Source organism: Urocitellus parryii, chromosome 15 (assembly GCF_045843805.1).
Source record: "Urocitellus parryii isolate mUroPar1 chromosome 15, mUroPar1.hap1, whole genome shotgun sequence".
Lineage (NCBI taxonomy): Eukaryota > Metazoa > Chordata > Mammalia > Rodentia > Sciuridae > Urocitellus > Urocitellus parryii.
In genome coordinates this window covers 55,397,103-55,412,588 of record NC_135545.1, presented here as the reverse complement: position 1 = coordinate 55,412,588, position 15,486 = coordinate 55,397,103, and the positions used below count along the sequence as shown (strand labels likewise).

The following is a 15,486-nucleotide window of genomic DNA, read 5'->3' as shown; positions in this document are numbered from 1 at the left end:
ACCAAAAGAAAGGAGGATGGCCAGGAAGCAGAAGGAGGGAGTGTCTCTGGAGTTTAAACTTTAAAACAGACCTGTGTTCCAAAATCGTGGCTGCTGGTTTGATGGCTTGATCTGCTTCATCTCCCTTGAGGGCAACAACTCCAGATCGGCTCACAAGAGCAGACTGACCCCTTCCAGCAGCCTTGCTTCAATTCCCACCGCTGGAGCCATTGACCATGGAAATCCTGCAGAGCTGACTTCAGGGGTACACTCCCATACCCCACCCATCTTTTGGTAAGGGTTGGTGGGGCAGCCCAGGTCAATGTTCACCCACTGGCAAGAAATGCCAAAAGATGATAAGAGATACAAAGTTGAAACCCCTGTGTTCACTTCATTAAAAGGCTGAGTTAAAGTTCAACTATTTTATGAAATTTGACAACACTCAGAAAAAAACAAATTGCTTAGCATCCCTTCTGTTTTCTCAAGACATACAAAGCTCACACGCTGTTACAAATGAGTCACCTGAAATGATTTATGAACTCAATGACAATACTAGCATTATAAACCTTGATATCATCAAAGTTTGTTTCCCTAAAATTAGGATTTAGAGGTCACATTACCAATTAACATGCATGAAAAACCAAGGTGCAGACTGGTTCTCAAGGTCAATAACTGACCCCCAAACCCACATTCTGATGCTGACCTGCTACTCTGCTAACCTTCGTAACTCTCCAGAACATTCTTACAGTGCTTTTCTTCTCCTCATCACCATCACTTTGGAAGGACACAGGTATTTTGGTCATCTAATCAGGTGGAGAACAACAAAGTGACCAAAATGTCCCACTACCCATTGGCCACAGATCAACTCCAAGTCAAGGGTTTCAGGTCACTTGTACATGAGACAGACACGTAACAGACAAGCAAGGACACACACACACACATGGGGTCAGCCAGTGGCTGCCTCTCACCCATAGGGTGACATCCTGCCAACAGGGGCATAGCTTTTAACTACTTCAGAGTTTTCAAAAGGGTGCAAAGTATTTGAGATCATTTCCCACAGAAGGGGAAAGTATGTAATATGATTTATAAACCATCAAAACAAAACAGTCTTAGGACATATTTTCACTTATACTTCATGCACACGTGAACATGGAAATCAACCCTTCTGAGCAGATCCAACTGGGAATGACTGCTGTTCTTCAGCAACAACTTTTAGGCATAAAACCACCATGCAACACCATGCAGAAACAGCCTGATCAGCAACACTGCAAGCCCCAGACTTTAGCAGCATATTTTTAGAGTTGACCTCATTTTACCTGATTCTCTTTCACTGGAATCTGATTAGAGAATACAGACTCATCTCTCTCATTGCCCAGCCTTTAAACAAACTACACTGATGCGTGATTTTAAACACCCAAACCAAAATAGCTCTATTTGTACTGTAGAAGTTTTTAATCATAGTTTACTTTGGAATATGTCTTGTGTCCCTGGTAGAGCCCAGAAGAAAGTTACTGTCTTTGAAGCAGGTGCTTAGCTGAGAGCTCCTGTGTGCAGTTACTCTGTGAAAGCAATGGAGGAGGCAGTAGCACAGACCACCCTCCCCTGGTGTACCCCTGTCACAATGCTTTCTGAACACAGCCTGGGTCACAGCCACTGTCAAACACAAGCTACCCAGATTTTCAAGTTCCTTTTGTTGCCCCCTGGCTCAGTTATTCCTAATGGAAAATGACAACGCTCTTAGAGCAACATAAACCAGCCCCGAGACAAACTCCTTCCCCTGTTCTGTTCAGACGCACACTTCGCTAGACTCAGAGAGTGGCATCCAGTGTTGAGTTAACCTGCTTCTCCCGGACATCTCCTCCTCTTAAACAGCCAGTGGAGCAAAATGTTGCAAAGTTACACAGAAAAGATGATAAAAGTCAAACCATTCAAGTGGGTAAATGGTCTCTGGCTAATCAAACGGCTGTGTTTTACCTCAAAATGCCTCAAATGGGTGCATGTGGAGCTCAGGGCAGAGCACCTGCCCAGAGAGCTGAAGACGTGTGTCCCATCCCCAGCACCACTGTGCCTCCTATGATGCTTATTTTCCTGTACAACGGATTTGCCTTCCTGATCTGAATCTGACTTCTGGTTATACAAAAATCAGCTGGAATTACTAAGCAGATTTAATTAATCATAGAGGAGATGATCCAGGAAAGTGGGCATCAGAAATAATCTGGGATCAAAAACAGTGATTACTGAAATAATTCAAAAAAGAATAGGTGGGGCTGGGGATGTGGCTCAAGCGGTAGTGCGCTCGCCTGGCATGCGTGCGGCCCGGGTTTGATCCTCAGCACCACATACCAACAAAGATGTTGTATCCGCCGAGAACTAAAAAATAAATATTAAAAAAAAAAAAAAGAATAGGTGGTGTATCTGTACTGTTTCATTCTCTCTCTTTCCCAAGGTATTATGATTAACTTTAATTAATAATGTAATGAATTAATTTATAAAAATTAATTCATTTAATAAATATAATAGAATTTTATGATAAACATTAAAAAAACTCAGTAGAACCAGCGAGATTCTAATACAAGTCATATTCTCATTTAGATAGATGAGCATTTCATTCAACTAAATGCTACTTAAAATAAGTAAGCCTACACTGAAAAATATGCCCATTAAAGGAAATCTTTGGTAGTGAATCTGACTTTGTGTGTGTGTATTTTTTTAGTTGTAGATGGACTATAATCTGACCTATTTATCATTCTGATAAAGTAAATCCATAAGCAGGAGAAAATGGTAAAGGTGTAAAAATTCCCAACAGTCCCACTTTACCTCAGCCCTCCATTCCCCAAGAGTGAGCACTGTCACTGAGTCATTTCACAGAAGGCAATGCTGACAACAACAAGAGCCAAAGAAAGGGACAGTTTAAAAGGAACTGTACTTCTGCTCACAGAGTGAGTGAGCACATCTTCGTAACTAGCCTAATCAAAATAATATTAAGGACTGGGCACGATAGCACACATCTGTCATCCCAGCAGCTAGGGAGGCTGAGGCAGGAGGATCCTGAGTTCAAAGTCAGCCTCAGCAAAATCGAGGAATCAAGAAACGCAGTCAGACCCTGTCTCTAAAAAAATACAAAATAGGGCTGGGGATGTGGCTCAGTGGTCAGGTGCCACATCCCGAGTTTCAATCCCTGGTACCCCCAAACAAAAACAAAACAATAACATTAGAAAAAAAATCTACTGGCCTCTCAGTGTCACCAGTTGCTGTGTGCACGTGGGGACTGAGCTAGCTCGCAATGAACACCTCTTTGCTGCTTACGTGGAAAAAAAAAAAAAGAAAATAAATCTACTGGGGAAGAAGACATGATGCCTACTAAAAAATGACAACCTGTACTGTGCCCAGCAAGCTCTCTGCCACCACCTGAGAAACTGGCAGTCTTTGGCAAAGCTGGTTTGCCATCAGACTCCAACATACACAGAATGGAGCAAATATGTACTGAAGCACTTTTAAAGCACATGACTGAGCAGACTGCTTTTTTGAATGGAACTTCTCTTTCTTATTTTAAATAGAGAATGAGAACATTTCCAGAGATGGAAGGTGCTCCTTTGTGAAGTAACTTACAGGAATAAAAGTATAATGACAACGCTTTTAAGACGCTGAACTTACAATGCACGGTTTTAAAAACATTCTGACGTACATTTTTGTTGTAGGTTTGAAAAAAAACTTTTGACTTATTAATCTATGCAAAGGCTTACAATGCCTTATCCTGACTGTGACAGCAGGCCCTTGCAATGAATAGATTCTAAAAGAAATATATTAAATGTATTAAATAAACTACCCAAAATAATGATGGTTAATCTATAGATTTTTTTTTTTCATTTTAAAGAACCTCCAGAAAAGCAAGATGATTCAAAATAATAGTGGAAGAAATAAAATATTCTTTAAAAATAAAGCAAGAAAGACAGTAATCACTTGCTGTCATCCTACTGCCATCCGAGACGGTGTTCTCTTGTGGTGGAATCTGGCGTGCCTGTCTTGGCTCACTATACACTCTGGCACTGAATGCTGTCAGAGTGCTAAAGCAGAAGCACGCAAGTCTAAACGATTCTGCCTACAACTTGGCTAGTGGGGCAACGGCCTGAAAAGCTGGCTGCCAACCTTGACAGACCCACACCTAAAGCAGCAGCCTGTACTGCTGAGGCACAAAAAAAACCACACAGCTCCTTAGAAGCTCTGACTCCTACCTTCCCCTTAAACCCAACCTGTGAATTGGACTGTTCACTTTACGGTACTAGGGATTGAGCCCAAGGGTGCTTCACCGATGCACTATATCTCCAGCCCTTTTTATATTTTATTTTGAGACGGCCTAAGTTGCTAAAACCGACCTAGAACTTGTGATCCTCCTCAACCTCAGCATCCCAAGTAGCTGGCATTTGACACCATGCCTGGCTACTTTACATTTTTACTGTGAATAGAAATAAAATGTTAACTTTGGGCTGGACTCAATTTTTCTTTTCTTGTCAACAGCTGGCTTAGGTGTGCTAAAACTCTGAATAAAATCCATCTACTCAACCAAAGTAGTCACTAAAAAAAGAAAAAACTGGGCTGGGATTGTGGCTCAGTGGTAGAGTGCTTGCCTAGTATGCATGAGGCACTGGGTTTGATCCCCTGCACCACATAAAAACAAATTTTAAAAAAAAGGTATTGTGTCCATCTACAACTTAAAAAATATTTTTTAAAAAGGGAAAACCCTGGGCTGGGGATGTGGCTCAAGCGGTAGCGCGCTCGCCTGGCATGCGTGCGGCCCGGGTTCGATCCTCAGCACCACATACCAACAAAAGATGTTGTGTCCGCCGAGAACTAAAAAATAAATATTAAAAATTCTCTCTCTCTCTCTCTCTCCTCTCTCACTCTCTCTAAAAAAAAAAGGGAAAACCCTATGATATTCACAAAATGCCTCCTTACATCTTAAGAAATACAAAAAAGAAAGAAAGAGTACAAAGTGATTACAAGTCAGGGGTCATCACACTGAAGCTGCAGAACGGCTGTCACAGGGAACAGGCTCCTTACACATTCAGCAGGGGAGTTGAATTACCCAACCAAGAGGCAAGAAATGGAACGGGGATCTGTAACCAGAGGAAGGACTCAAGACAGACAAGAACTGATTTTCACTTAACGTGAAGGTCCGGCACCCCTCCCCGCGTGGTGTTCCTGTGTGGTTTACTATCAGACAATGTTTGTTTAAGACACAGGCACTCTTTCAAACTCCCCCCATCCACATCATCTACTGCGGCTGTCACCAGAGTGCGAAAGCAAGCCCCACTGTCTTCCACTGCTCCCCCCAGTCCATGAGATGTGCGCCCATCTTCACTCACCCTGCACCTGTTTAACTGTACCTGCAATCTTTATGGCTACAGGATCCTCTGAAACTGGAACAAGCCCTTCTTTGACTTCAACCTGCTTTTCAGAGACCAGGGGAGATGGGGTAGGAGGAGAACACTTGGTTTCCACATAGGCCACAGGTGAGGAGGAAGAGGGCTTAGAATCGTGGAAGAGGCTGGCCCAGGACTTGGCAGGCTGGCTAATGGGAATGGTGCCGGGCGCAGAGACCGTGCTGTCGGCAGGAGGTGACACGCTCTCGGGCTTCACTGGGTCCAAGTCTATGCTTTCCACAGTGTGCAACTCCACCCCGTTGGCAGCTGTGCCCTCACCGGAGGATTCAAGTATTTGTCCATTTGCAACTCCAAGGTTTTCAGTAGTATCAGTACCAGAGTAGGGCGGAGCCACAGCTGTCCTTAGCAGGCTACCTGCAGGGAGGCAGGGCTGCTCAAAATCAGTCCCATGGCAGCCCTTAGGCTGCCCCGCAGTCCTGGCTTCTCCGTCCAGTGCTCCAGGGAAAGGACCGTCAGGCACAGTGTCACTGATGAAGTCCATGGAGTTCTGAGGGCTGCCACAAGTCCTCGGCGTAACAGGTGGGAGCACATCACCCAGAAACCCTGTGTCCTCAGCACCCACGCTGGTGGGGCCTGCTGAAGCGGCGTGGCCGTTGACCAGGGCTGCTGTGGAAACACTCTCCTCGCCCCCATCTTTCAAGTAACTGTAATACCCAGGAGGCCGTTTTTTCTTCTTTTTACGCTCTCTTTGTCCAAGACCACCAGAGACACCATCATTTTCCAAAACTTCTGCCTCCACATTAGAACTGCTATGCAAAGTGAGGGCAGAGACTGGGCACTGGCAGTCAACAGTGCTGTAGTTCACCTCTTTATCGATGCCATCGGGGGTCTTTCTGGAAGTTGTACAACCAAGGATAAATTCAGGGGCCTGAGGATTCAATGTGCTTGAAATACTGTAGCTGGGGGTTCTCGGCAAAGTGTCATTGGGTTCAATTACTTCATTAACACCAAACTCAATTCTCTGATATTCTTGTCCTGTTTGGAGAGAAACTGATTAGTAAATAGCCACTTAGTTAAAACCATGGCTCTATAAACTATGAAAGTGCCAATAATGACTCATTTTTTAAAAACTGAAACCTCAAATTGTTTTCCTAATTTAACAAATCGATAATATATTTTATTTCTAGCCATGCATGCCTGTAATCCCAGCATCTTGGGAGGCTGAGATAGGAGGATCGGGAGTTCAAAGCCAGCCTCAACAATGTTGAGGCGCTTAGCAACTCAGTGAGTCCCTGTCTCTAATAAAATAGAAAATAGGGTGGGGATGGCTCAGTGGTCAAGTGCCCCTGAGTTCAATCCTTGGTACCACCCCAAAAAAGAAAAAAATAAATAAATGTGTGTGTTTGTGTGTTTCTCTGTGTATAATTTCTAGGTTCAATAAATAATTTGCTGAAAATAAATAACATCTATAAAATTATATTCAAGGGGGATGAAAAATAAAAACCTATGCTTTTCTTCAATCTTTTGGGTAACTAAAAAAGAATTTTAGAATACAAAAGTTAAAATAAATTTGTGGTTAAAAAAAAATGTTTTGTCAGGCTGGGATTGTGGCTCAGTGGTAGAGCACTCGCCTTGCATGTGCAAGACCCTGGGTTCGAATCTCAGCATCACATAAGAATAAATGAGTGAAATAAAGGTATTGTGTCCAACTACAACTAAAAAATAAACATTTAAAAAAATATATTTTGTCTTGGGCTGGGGTTGTGGCTCAGTGGTGGAGTGCTTGCCTCACATGTAAGGCACTGGGTTCGATTCTCAACATTGCATATAAACAAATGAATAAAATAAAGGTCCAGATGGGCGCAGTGACACATGCCTGTAATCCTAGTGGCTCAGGAGGCTGAGGCAGGAAGATCACAAGTTCAAAGCCAGCCTTAGCAACAGTGAGGTGCTAAGCAACTCAGTGAGACCCTGTTTCTAAATAAAATTCAAAATAGGGCTGTGGATGGGGCTGGGGATGTGGCTCAAGCGGTAGCGCGCTCGCCTAGCATGCTTGTGGCCCGGGTTCGATCCTCAGCACCACATACCAAAGATGTTGTGTCTGCCGAGAACTAAGAAAAAATAAATAAATGTTAAAATTCTCTCTCTCTCTCTGTCCCCCTCTCTCTCTCACTCTCTCTTTAAAAAAAAAAAATAGGGCTGTGGATGTGGCTCAGTGGTTGAGAGCCCCTAAGTTCAATCCCCAGTGCCTCCCAAAAAATAAACAAATAAACGTCTACCAATAATTAATTTTTTTTTAAATTTTAACATTTAAAAAAATTTTAAAATTAAAACAAAAAGTTTTGGTTTTGTACATACCTCGGCTGGGAGGCAGATCAGTGGCACGTGCCTGGGTTCAATTCCCAGCACCACAAAACAACAACCAAACCTCAAAGGAAACTTGCTTACACCTTACTTTATGCTTATGGGAATATGTACTTTGGACAACTTACTTTGGGGGGTTGGGGAGGACATGGCGACCAAAACATTGTCATGTCAGCTTCTCTAATTAGTGTGACTCAAGAACTCAGAGACATGAGGTACACAAAGAATCCCGTCCAGAAGCATATACTGTCTCTGGGCCTCCTCCACGGGCACCTCAATGGAAACATGGAAATGGCCTCCTAAGGTGGATGTAGTGCCCACTGAATGAATTCACACTCCATCAACTCCATGAGTGGCAAAGACACTTCCAAACACTCCAACAGATAAATCTGGACTTCTAAATATCTCTTTGGAACTTTTTTATACTTCCTCCCTGTTAGCCATAATCTACATATTCATTGATGACAAGCTGTACATATCTTCATAGCTCATTTCTCTGAAATTAGGTTGAATATGAGAACTGTGTCTTTCAACAGACTTCAAGCATCAATGTTACTCTCTATTTGACTAAAAGGTTTTAAGTTTGAAGCTAAGAAAAGGACACATGACTTATAATTCATTTTTAATGCAAGAGTGAAGATGTCATTGAGTCTAGCATAAGGGGCCAATGTTTTTTCAGGGAACATATTTCAAGAAAAGTTATCACACTGCACCAGGAATGGTGTCCTACTAGAGAAAACTGACTATGTTTTACCTTGGCTCCAAAGTCTTTTTTTAGGAATTAAAAACAGACCAGTTAGGCAAGTGGCGTACACCTGTAATTCCAGCAGCTTTGGAGGCTGAGGCAGGAGAATCACAAGTTCAAAGCCAGCCTCAGCAACTTGGTGAGGCCCTAAGCAAATTAATGAGGCCCTGTCTCAAAATAAAAACTAAAAACCGGCTGGGATGTGGCTCAGTGGTTGAGCGCCCCTGATTTCAATCCCCAGCACCAAAAAGAAAAATACAGACCAATAAAAGCCAATGATGTGCTAGTCAATGGGAGGCAAGAAGTCAGGTGCCTAATGGCTGACTGAGCTGAGTCTTCCATTTGTTTTAGTATCATAACTGGGGCGGGCAAGTGGTGCAATCCTGCCCACAAAAACAGAAAGTTCTTGGGAAAGAACACTGATCATGATTACACCTATCAGCACGTCTACACTTAAAGCTACCAATAGGATAGCCTGTGTCCTCTGATCCCTGGGTATTCATTTTTTGTTTCCTTCATTAAAAAGAGAATGATTGGGCTGGCGATGTGGCTCAAGCGGTAGCATACTCTCCTGGCATGCGTGCGGCCCGGGTTCGATCCTCAGCACCACATACCAACAAAGATGTTGTGTCCACCGAGAACTAAAAAATAAATATTAAAAACTCTCTCTCTCTCTCTTTAAAAAAAAAAAAAGAGAGAGAGAGAGAGAATGGTTATTCTGTCTAGGGGCTGACTGTCCATTCTGCTTCCAGCATCACCTACTCATGATGTGTGAGGCTGCAAAGCTATGTGGATGGAAGTGAATGTGCCTGGGTGAAGGACACCCACCCAGGGAACCCCGAGATGCTGGTGCGTGCTGTAAAACCTCATGGACTCAGCATGCTGCTCAGGTAAGGCTGTTTCCAGCAGAGCACTGCCTTCCCCACCTCGACTCTCAATCTCAGAGCGTTACATGAGCTGGGGGGAAGTAGCGTGGACACAGTTGCTACAACGTGCCACCCCTACCACCAAGATGTCCACCCAGTACTGTTTGGTTGGCATCACTGGAAGGCGAAAATCACAGCCAGGACAGTTCCTCTTCCCAAGGATGCTAACAGTGGACACAAGTGCACTGCACGGTAGAAAGCTCAGGCAGAGCCCAGTGTGTCGGGAGAGAGTGGAGGAGGCCTGCGGGCATGGTTTTCAACATGGGAAGACAGGAAGGCTACACTCAGGTGCTGCAGGCAGATTTGCTGAAGGAACCAGAAGCAGCTCAGATGAAATGACAACATCCCAGGGCAGCGATTCTCAAAGGGTGCACAGTACATGCAGTACAGTGGCCCGAGGTGCAAGGTAGGGGGTGGAAGGCCAGAGGTGAGCAGGACCAGGTCCCCATGCAGGAAGTTCACACTTACTAAGGAGACAGACAAGCCAACTGAGGAGGAGGATGCAGAGAGTGAGGTGAAGCTGTGACTGCTGCTAGGCACAGGACCAGGTCATTTCAATAAGAGCTACAGAGAGGTCCGTGGAGCCTGGAGGACAACTAAATGGGGTGGGGGTTGAGGCGAGGCTATGAAGAGCTCTAGAAACTGTCTAAAAAGGCAGAGCTATAAAAAGTGATGCTACGAGGAAGTGCCTGCAGGTGGTCTGCTGCAGCTGGCTGTGGTGGGAGGCAGCAGCAGAAAGCATCTTAAATCATTCAGCCAACAAAAAAACACACCGAGGGCTTCAGGCTTCTGGATATACACTGTGCAGCTGACAGACATTCAGAAATTAATGTGTCCCTGCCACCCACAGCTGGGCATGCTGAAAGGGAGGCAGACCCATTGCCATCAGGGGGGCAGGCCCATCAAGAGTAACCAAAGTAATGGAAACACAGAGCAAAGAGGCTTCAGAGACAGGGGCCTAGCACGCAGGAAGGTGGCAATATTCCAGCTGTGTTTCCAGTAGAATAAAAGAAGGATTAAGGGAGCAGAGAATGGAGGAGGAGAGCCAAGAAGTACAAAAGCCTAAAGGGGGAGTGGATGAGAGGGTGTGGGACCAGGAAGAAAGCACAGAAGGGAGAACAGAGCATCTGTAAGCACAGAACATGCAGCAGCATATGCTCTCTGCGTGCTCGGCAGAGGCACAGGAGGAAGGACCCCGCCCCCAGCACATGCAGTAAGATGGAAAAGTGGCCTAGAGGCTGCAGCAGGCTTTTGAGTCCCCAGAACTTCATCTGTTTTATTAATCATCCTCAGCTAATATTAAATGTGCACTTTCCCCTATAGTCTTCTATATTACTGTTCCTTATAAAATGGATAACTTTAGATACAATCACTTTCAATGTTACCATGTGGAATAAAAGGTTAACTTGGTAAATCTTTTTTCACAAGTCTTACCACACTAACTAAAAAGGGAATCAAAACTCCTGGCTCTCCAAGAAATAATATTCTTTCAGCTTCTCAGAGGCCAGCAAGGGCCTTTAGTGCGAACTGAAAATGATCTAGACAGGTTTCAGCCTGAGACAGCAGCCTGTGCTGATTGCAGAGCTTCTAGCATTTCAACACTGGTGCTGAAACAAAAGAAAATGGTTGCATCTCAATAAGTGCCATCCCTGGCCATCAGCCCAGGGCCTGTGACCAAGTCCAAAAGAAGGGCACACCAAGAAATGAAGCCTTTCCCTGAATTCCCAAGAGGGCAACCACAGACTGGGGCAAAAAACAACAGTTCCAGATGGCCCTTAGATGTCCAAAAACTATCCCCCAAGACCACCCATCCCTGGGCCTGCTGCTCCCCCAGCAGCAAAACGAGGAAACTCTCTTGAAACCTAAGCGTGAGGCTATAAAGAATGGCACACGTGTGGCACCGAGAACACTTAAGAAAAAAACTAAACAACCATTCCCTAGGCTGAATCCCGAGTCTTGGACTCTGAGGTCCAACACACCCCTTAGAGCCAGTTTGCCAGTCAGAGCAGCTCACTGATGAATTACACTGTAGTTCAACAACTTAACACTACAAAGAAATGTTGATTCAAAAAGCATGAACCAGAGGACAGCAATGTTTGCAGGTAGCAGCCCACCAAGGACACCTGGACAGAACCGAGTCGGGAAATAGGAGAGAACCAGCTTACCATCAGGCAGTTCATCTGCAGCCTGTGTTCCACACAGAGCTGTTCCGCTGTACGGAGGGAGCTGCACAAGGAATCAGAAAACAAATTTTAATTCAACAGGAAGTTAAAACCCAATACTTTCTACTGCTCATTAAGGCAACATTTCATTAAAACCCTTTATCCATGCAACTTCTCTTGACATTACTTTTACTAGAATAACATACATAGTGAGTCTCTAAAATCTAAAATCAGCTTTTATTCCCTTAAAGGAAAAAAAAACACTATAAAAATGCTTTCAAATATTTATCATTATGAAACATCCAAAAATGAGGCCAAATTTTTAAATGAACTCTAACAGACATGGAAATTGGCTACAATAAATGCTTCTGACACAGACTTCTTTACTTTTCTTGGGCTGTTGGTGGCTGACCACAGAGACCACAGACCCTCTGCTGTCCACTAGTGAAGATGACTCTTCCTGACCATCGGCACTCTTTTCATGACCAGCACAGCACAGCAGCAGAGGTTAGGACCAGGTCTATTGTCAGAGAGCAGAGAACAATAGCCCACCAGAAAGATGGGCCTGAGACCATGGCTCCCTTTTAAACACAGTGCCCCACGCATAAATGAATCCATGGCTAGATATCATGTTTCTTGTTTGAGAGAAAGCAAATGACACAATCAGACTTCCTTGTAAAAAGCAGGATCATACTGTGAACCTCTCCAGTACTTCTTCCTAGCTAGTCCATGTTGGTCCAAGAGCTGGGAATGCTTCAAATGACATGTGTGGAAAAAGAAAATTTAGGAGAAGGAATTAGGTAAGAAAGAACAAATATCTGCTACCTGGAAGCAAACAGAAACCAAAACACCATCACTCTGTGCAACCCTTCTCCAAGTCTGCTCACACATCCATGCAGCACAATGGCCTGCAAGTCCAGATGGGGCTGGGGCCCACTGGGGTGGGAGCTCCCTGGCGGCTCTCACCCACTGCTGTTGTGGAGCTGCTGCCTGAGTGGCTGATGAACTCTTAGCAAGACAATTTGGCAATCAGAACGGATAACTCCTCACACCTACCCCTAAGCTCTTGCCCCTGAAAATAATGACAAACAGGAAAGCAAGGGGAAAAAAAGAGGTGACTAGAAGGGAAGCCAACACCTCAGGACCTGCAGCTGTACAGTCCCCTGGTCAGGAGGCACCATACTCAGCACACAGACAAGTGCTGACATGGACACTGCACCTGGCCCCTGTAGAGCAGAGACCAGTCCACATGCCACACTTCAGGTGGACCACAGTCAGAGTAGAGGCATGCGTCTGTCCAAAGCAGTGGGCACAGAGCTGTCAAGGATACCATGAAGCATGACTCTGCCCTGCTTCAGTCACAAGAAGCAGCGTGCAAACTCTCATCCTAACATCTGCTCCTTCTGCCACTGCCAATGACACATAGTGTCCCCTGGAGATGGAGATCTATCTATACTATTTTGAATTACTGCACAAAAATCTCATCAAGAAGCCCAAAGGATGTCATAATCCCATATATCAGAAGAAAGTTCTCTTTACACCTATACTTTGTTCTTCATGGGGGAGGAAAGACTGAAAAAATAATCTTCAGCCCTCAGAGGCAGTGAGCTGGGAAGACTACCCACGGACATCAGAAGCACTCCCTGACAGGATGGCCCAGCAACACAAGGCAATGCTGTCCGAGTGCTCAGGATATGCTGGACACGTCTTCCTGCTGCTTTCAGGAAGGGGGTCTGTTTCCATGGAGTACCAAGCAGCAGCCAGGGCTGAGCGTCCCAGGGAAGTGAACAAATGCACCTCTAGGGATCGGTAAAGAGGGTCCAATCACAGACCACCATCCAGCTCAGGTGCATCGATGCCCAAAGGATGTCACGATCTCATGTATCAGAACAAAGTTCTGTATTTTAGCATTTGCTTTGATTCGGTAATGTGGGGATTACGATGCTGGATGAATTCCACAATATCTAAAATGGTTTCCCTCCCTTTGGGCACATGGCACCTTTCATTCCACAAATCTCAACCACACAAAGATACTCCTTAGTCTCTGTTAACTGGATAAAAAGATAACTTGATACAATAAACACACAGTAAAATAAGACTGGAAGAGTAGTCCAAAGTTCACTCTTTTTATTTGTACAGCTACTTATAAGAATACAAAATTTGGGCTGGGGTTGTGGCTCAGTGGTAGAGCACTTGCCTAGCATGTGTGAGGTGCTGGTTTGATTCTCAGTAGCACATATAAACAAACAAACAAACAAATAAATAAAGGTCCATCAATAACTAATACAATTTAAAAAAAAATACAAAATTTTAAAAATCATAGCAGACATAAAATTCCCCACACAAATGCAAACTGAACAGTACAAAAAGCCAAAATCTAGTTATTTCAGATTTAATATCAAATCAACGTAAGTCTGAAAATACTGCTCCAGTCCTGGACAGGCATCCTGGGCAAAGGTCATGCTTCAGTCTCCTCCTGAGGTGGCCATGTTTTGCTCCCCACTGGAAGGACACTTGAGAGGCAGGACCCCTCCCATGAAGTCCCATAAGGAGACCAAATTCAGATCAGTCTTAACTGTGCATCACAACCTCCCCACCAACACACACACACACACACACACACACACACACACACACACACACCTATAGCGGCACTAGGTTACTGTGGGCTTGTTCAGTGGTGGCCAAAGTGTATGTTGCCTCCAACACAGAGAGTCTAGATGGCTACAAGAAAAACAAGCATTTCCTCCCTATTTCAAGCATTATGAAGGGGTGGAAATGTGCTGATTAAATGAGTTGAAGGCATTTTCCCCACTGGGGAAATTTTTAAATCACCTTGGTTTATAAACTAGAGAAGAGTCCTAGAAAGTTACCAGTTACCTTTAAAGAATTAACATAATATTTAGCATCACCCACATCCATTAAACTAATGGCCACCCTGTCTTAACCAGGGGCAAGCTTTCCAACAAGCAAACCATAGACAACAGAGCTCTCACTGAGAGGAGTGTGGCTTGGGGAGGGTGGAATGCTGTCACATTACAGCAATCTACATTTCTTAATTTGGGGCTTTTCAGTTCTGGGCCTCATGCAAAGAAATGCACGTCATCAACTTCCTAACAGTTAAAAAAACACGTATGACAATTAGGGCCAGATTCTAATTTGTGCTACAGCCCAGTGATAGAAGAGGTGCATGAATGAAGTGCAATTATTTTACTATAAGATAGAGATCAAAGGGTTGTGCAGGAAGTGAGGGGCCAGTACTCAGTCCTCACAAACCCCTCAAACAGTCACTACTTCATAATTATATGTCATTATAAAGCAGGTTCTTGAAATGTAATAATTATAATATTGAGAATAACGGAATCCGATTATGTTAATTAGTCAAATTAATTAATTAATTAATTTGGCCCTTTGGTGAATAAACAGCATTTGTCACACTCCCTCAAACTTTAATGCATGCTCAAAAAAAAAAAGAGGAGGAGGAGGAGGAGGAGGAAGAAAAGAAGAAAAAGTCCAAATAAATGCAGAAACACTGAGATTTCTAGAGCAAACCTGACTTTGATGAGAAACAGCCATTGCTTCTGCAAATGCAAGGTGTGGCCTGACCTGAACCTCTGCACCATTCCTATTTCAGAATACATGCTACATGTCGGGTATCAGACTAGACGTTAGCGAATTTTAAAACATTTCTGTAAAGTAAATGGGCATTCTCTATTTTATCAAATTAAAAACACAAGGAAAGAAAAAAAAAGGAGGCATGAGGAGATAAAGGAAGTGCCCAAGACAGCCTAGCCTGTTTAAATGGGGGAGCCAGGGGGAACAGAAGTTGGGCTTTATCATTTGTAAAATACTTCATCACAAAGAGAAGTTAAGTTGCAGTGTTCTTGGCAAGCGCTGCCAGGTCTTCCTATGATTCAAAGACAAATTAT

The 15,486-nt window shown here is 44.0% G+C and overlaps 1 protein-coding gene across 3 annotated transcripts in view; it reads right to left on the bottom strand.

The window, feature by feature from the left end:
• Positions 1-15,486, bottom strand: part of Usp10 (ubiquitin specific peptidase 10) — a 64,905-nt gene that overhangs the window by 24,212 nt on the left and 25,207 nt on the right. For all 3 annotated transcript variants that reach the window (XM_026411403.2, XM_077792886.1, XM_026411404.2), the window contains exons 3-4: positions 11,561-11,621; positions 5,364-6,395 (exon numbers count right to left, since the gene is read on the bottom strand). In XM_026411403.2, the coding sequence (XP_026267188.1) occupies positions 5,364-6,395; positions 11,561-11,621 (1,093 nt within the window). The remainder of the gene's footprint in view (positions 1-5,363; positions 6,396-11,560; positions 11,622-15,486) is intronic.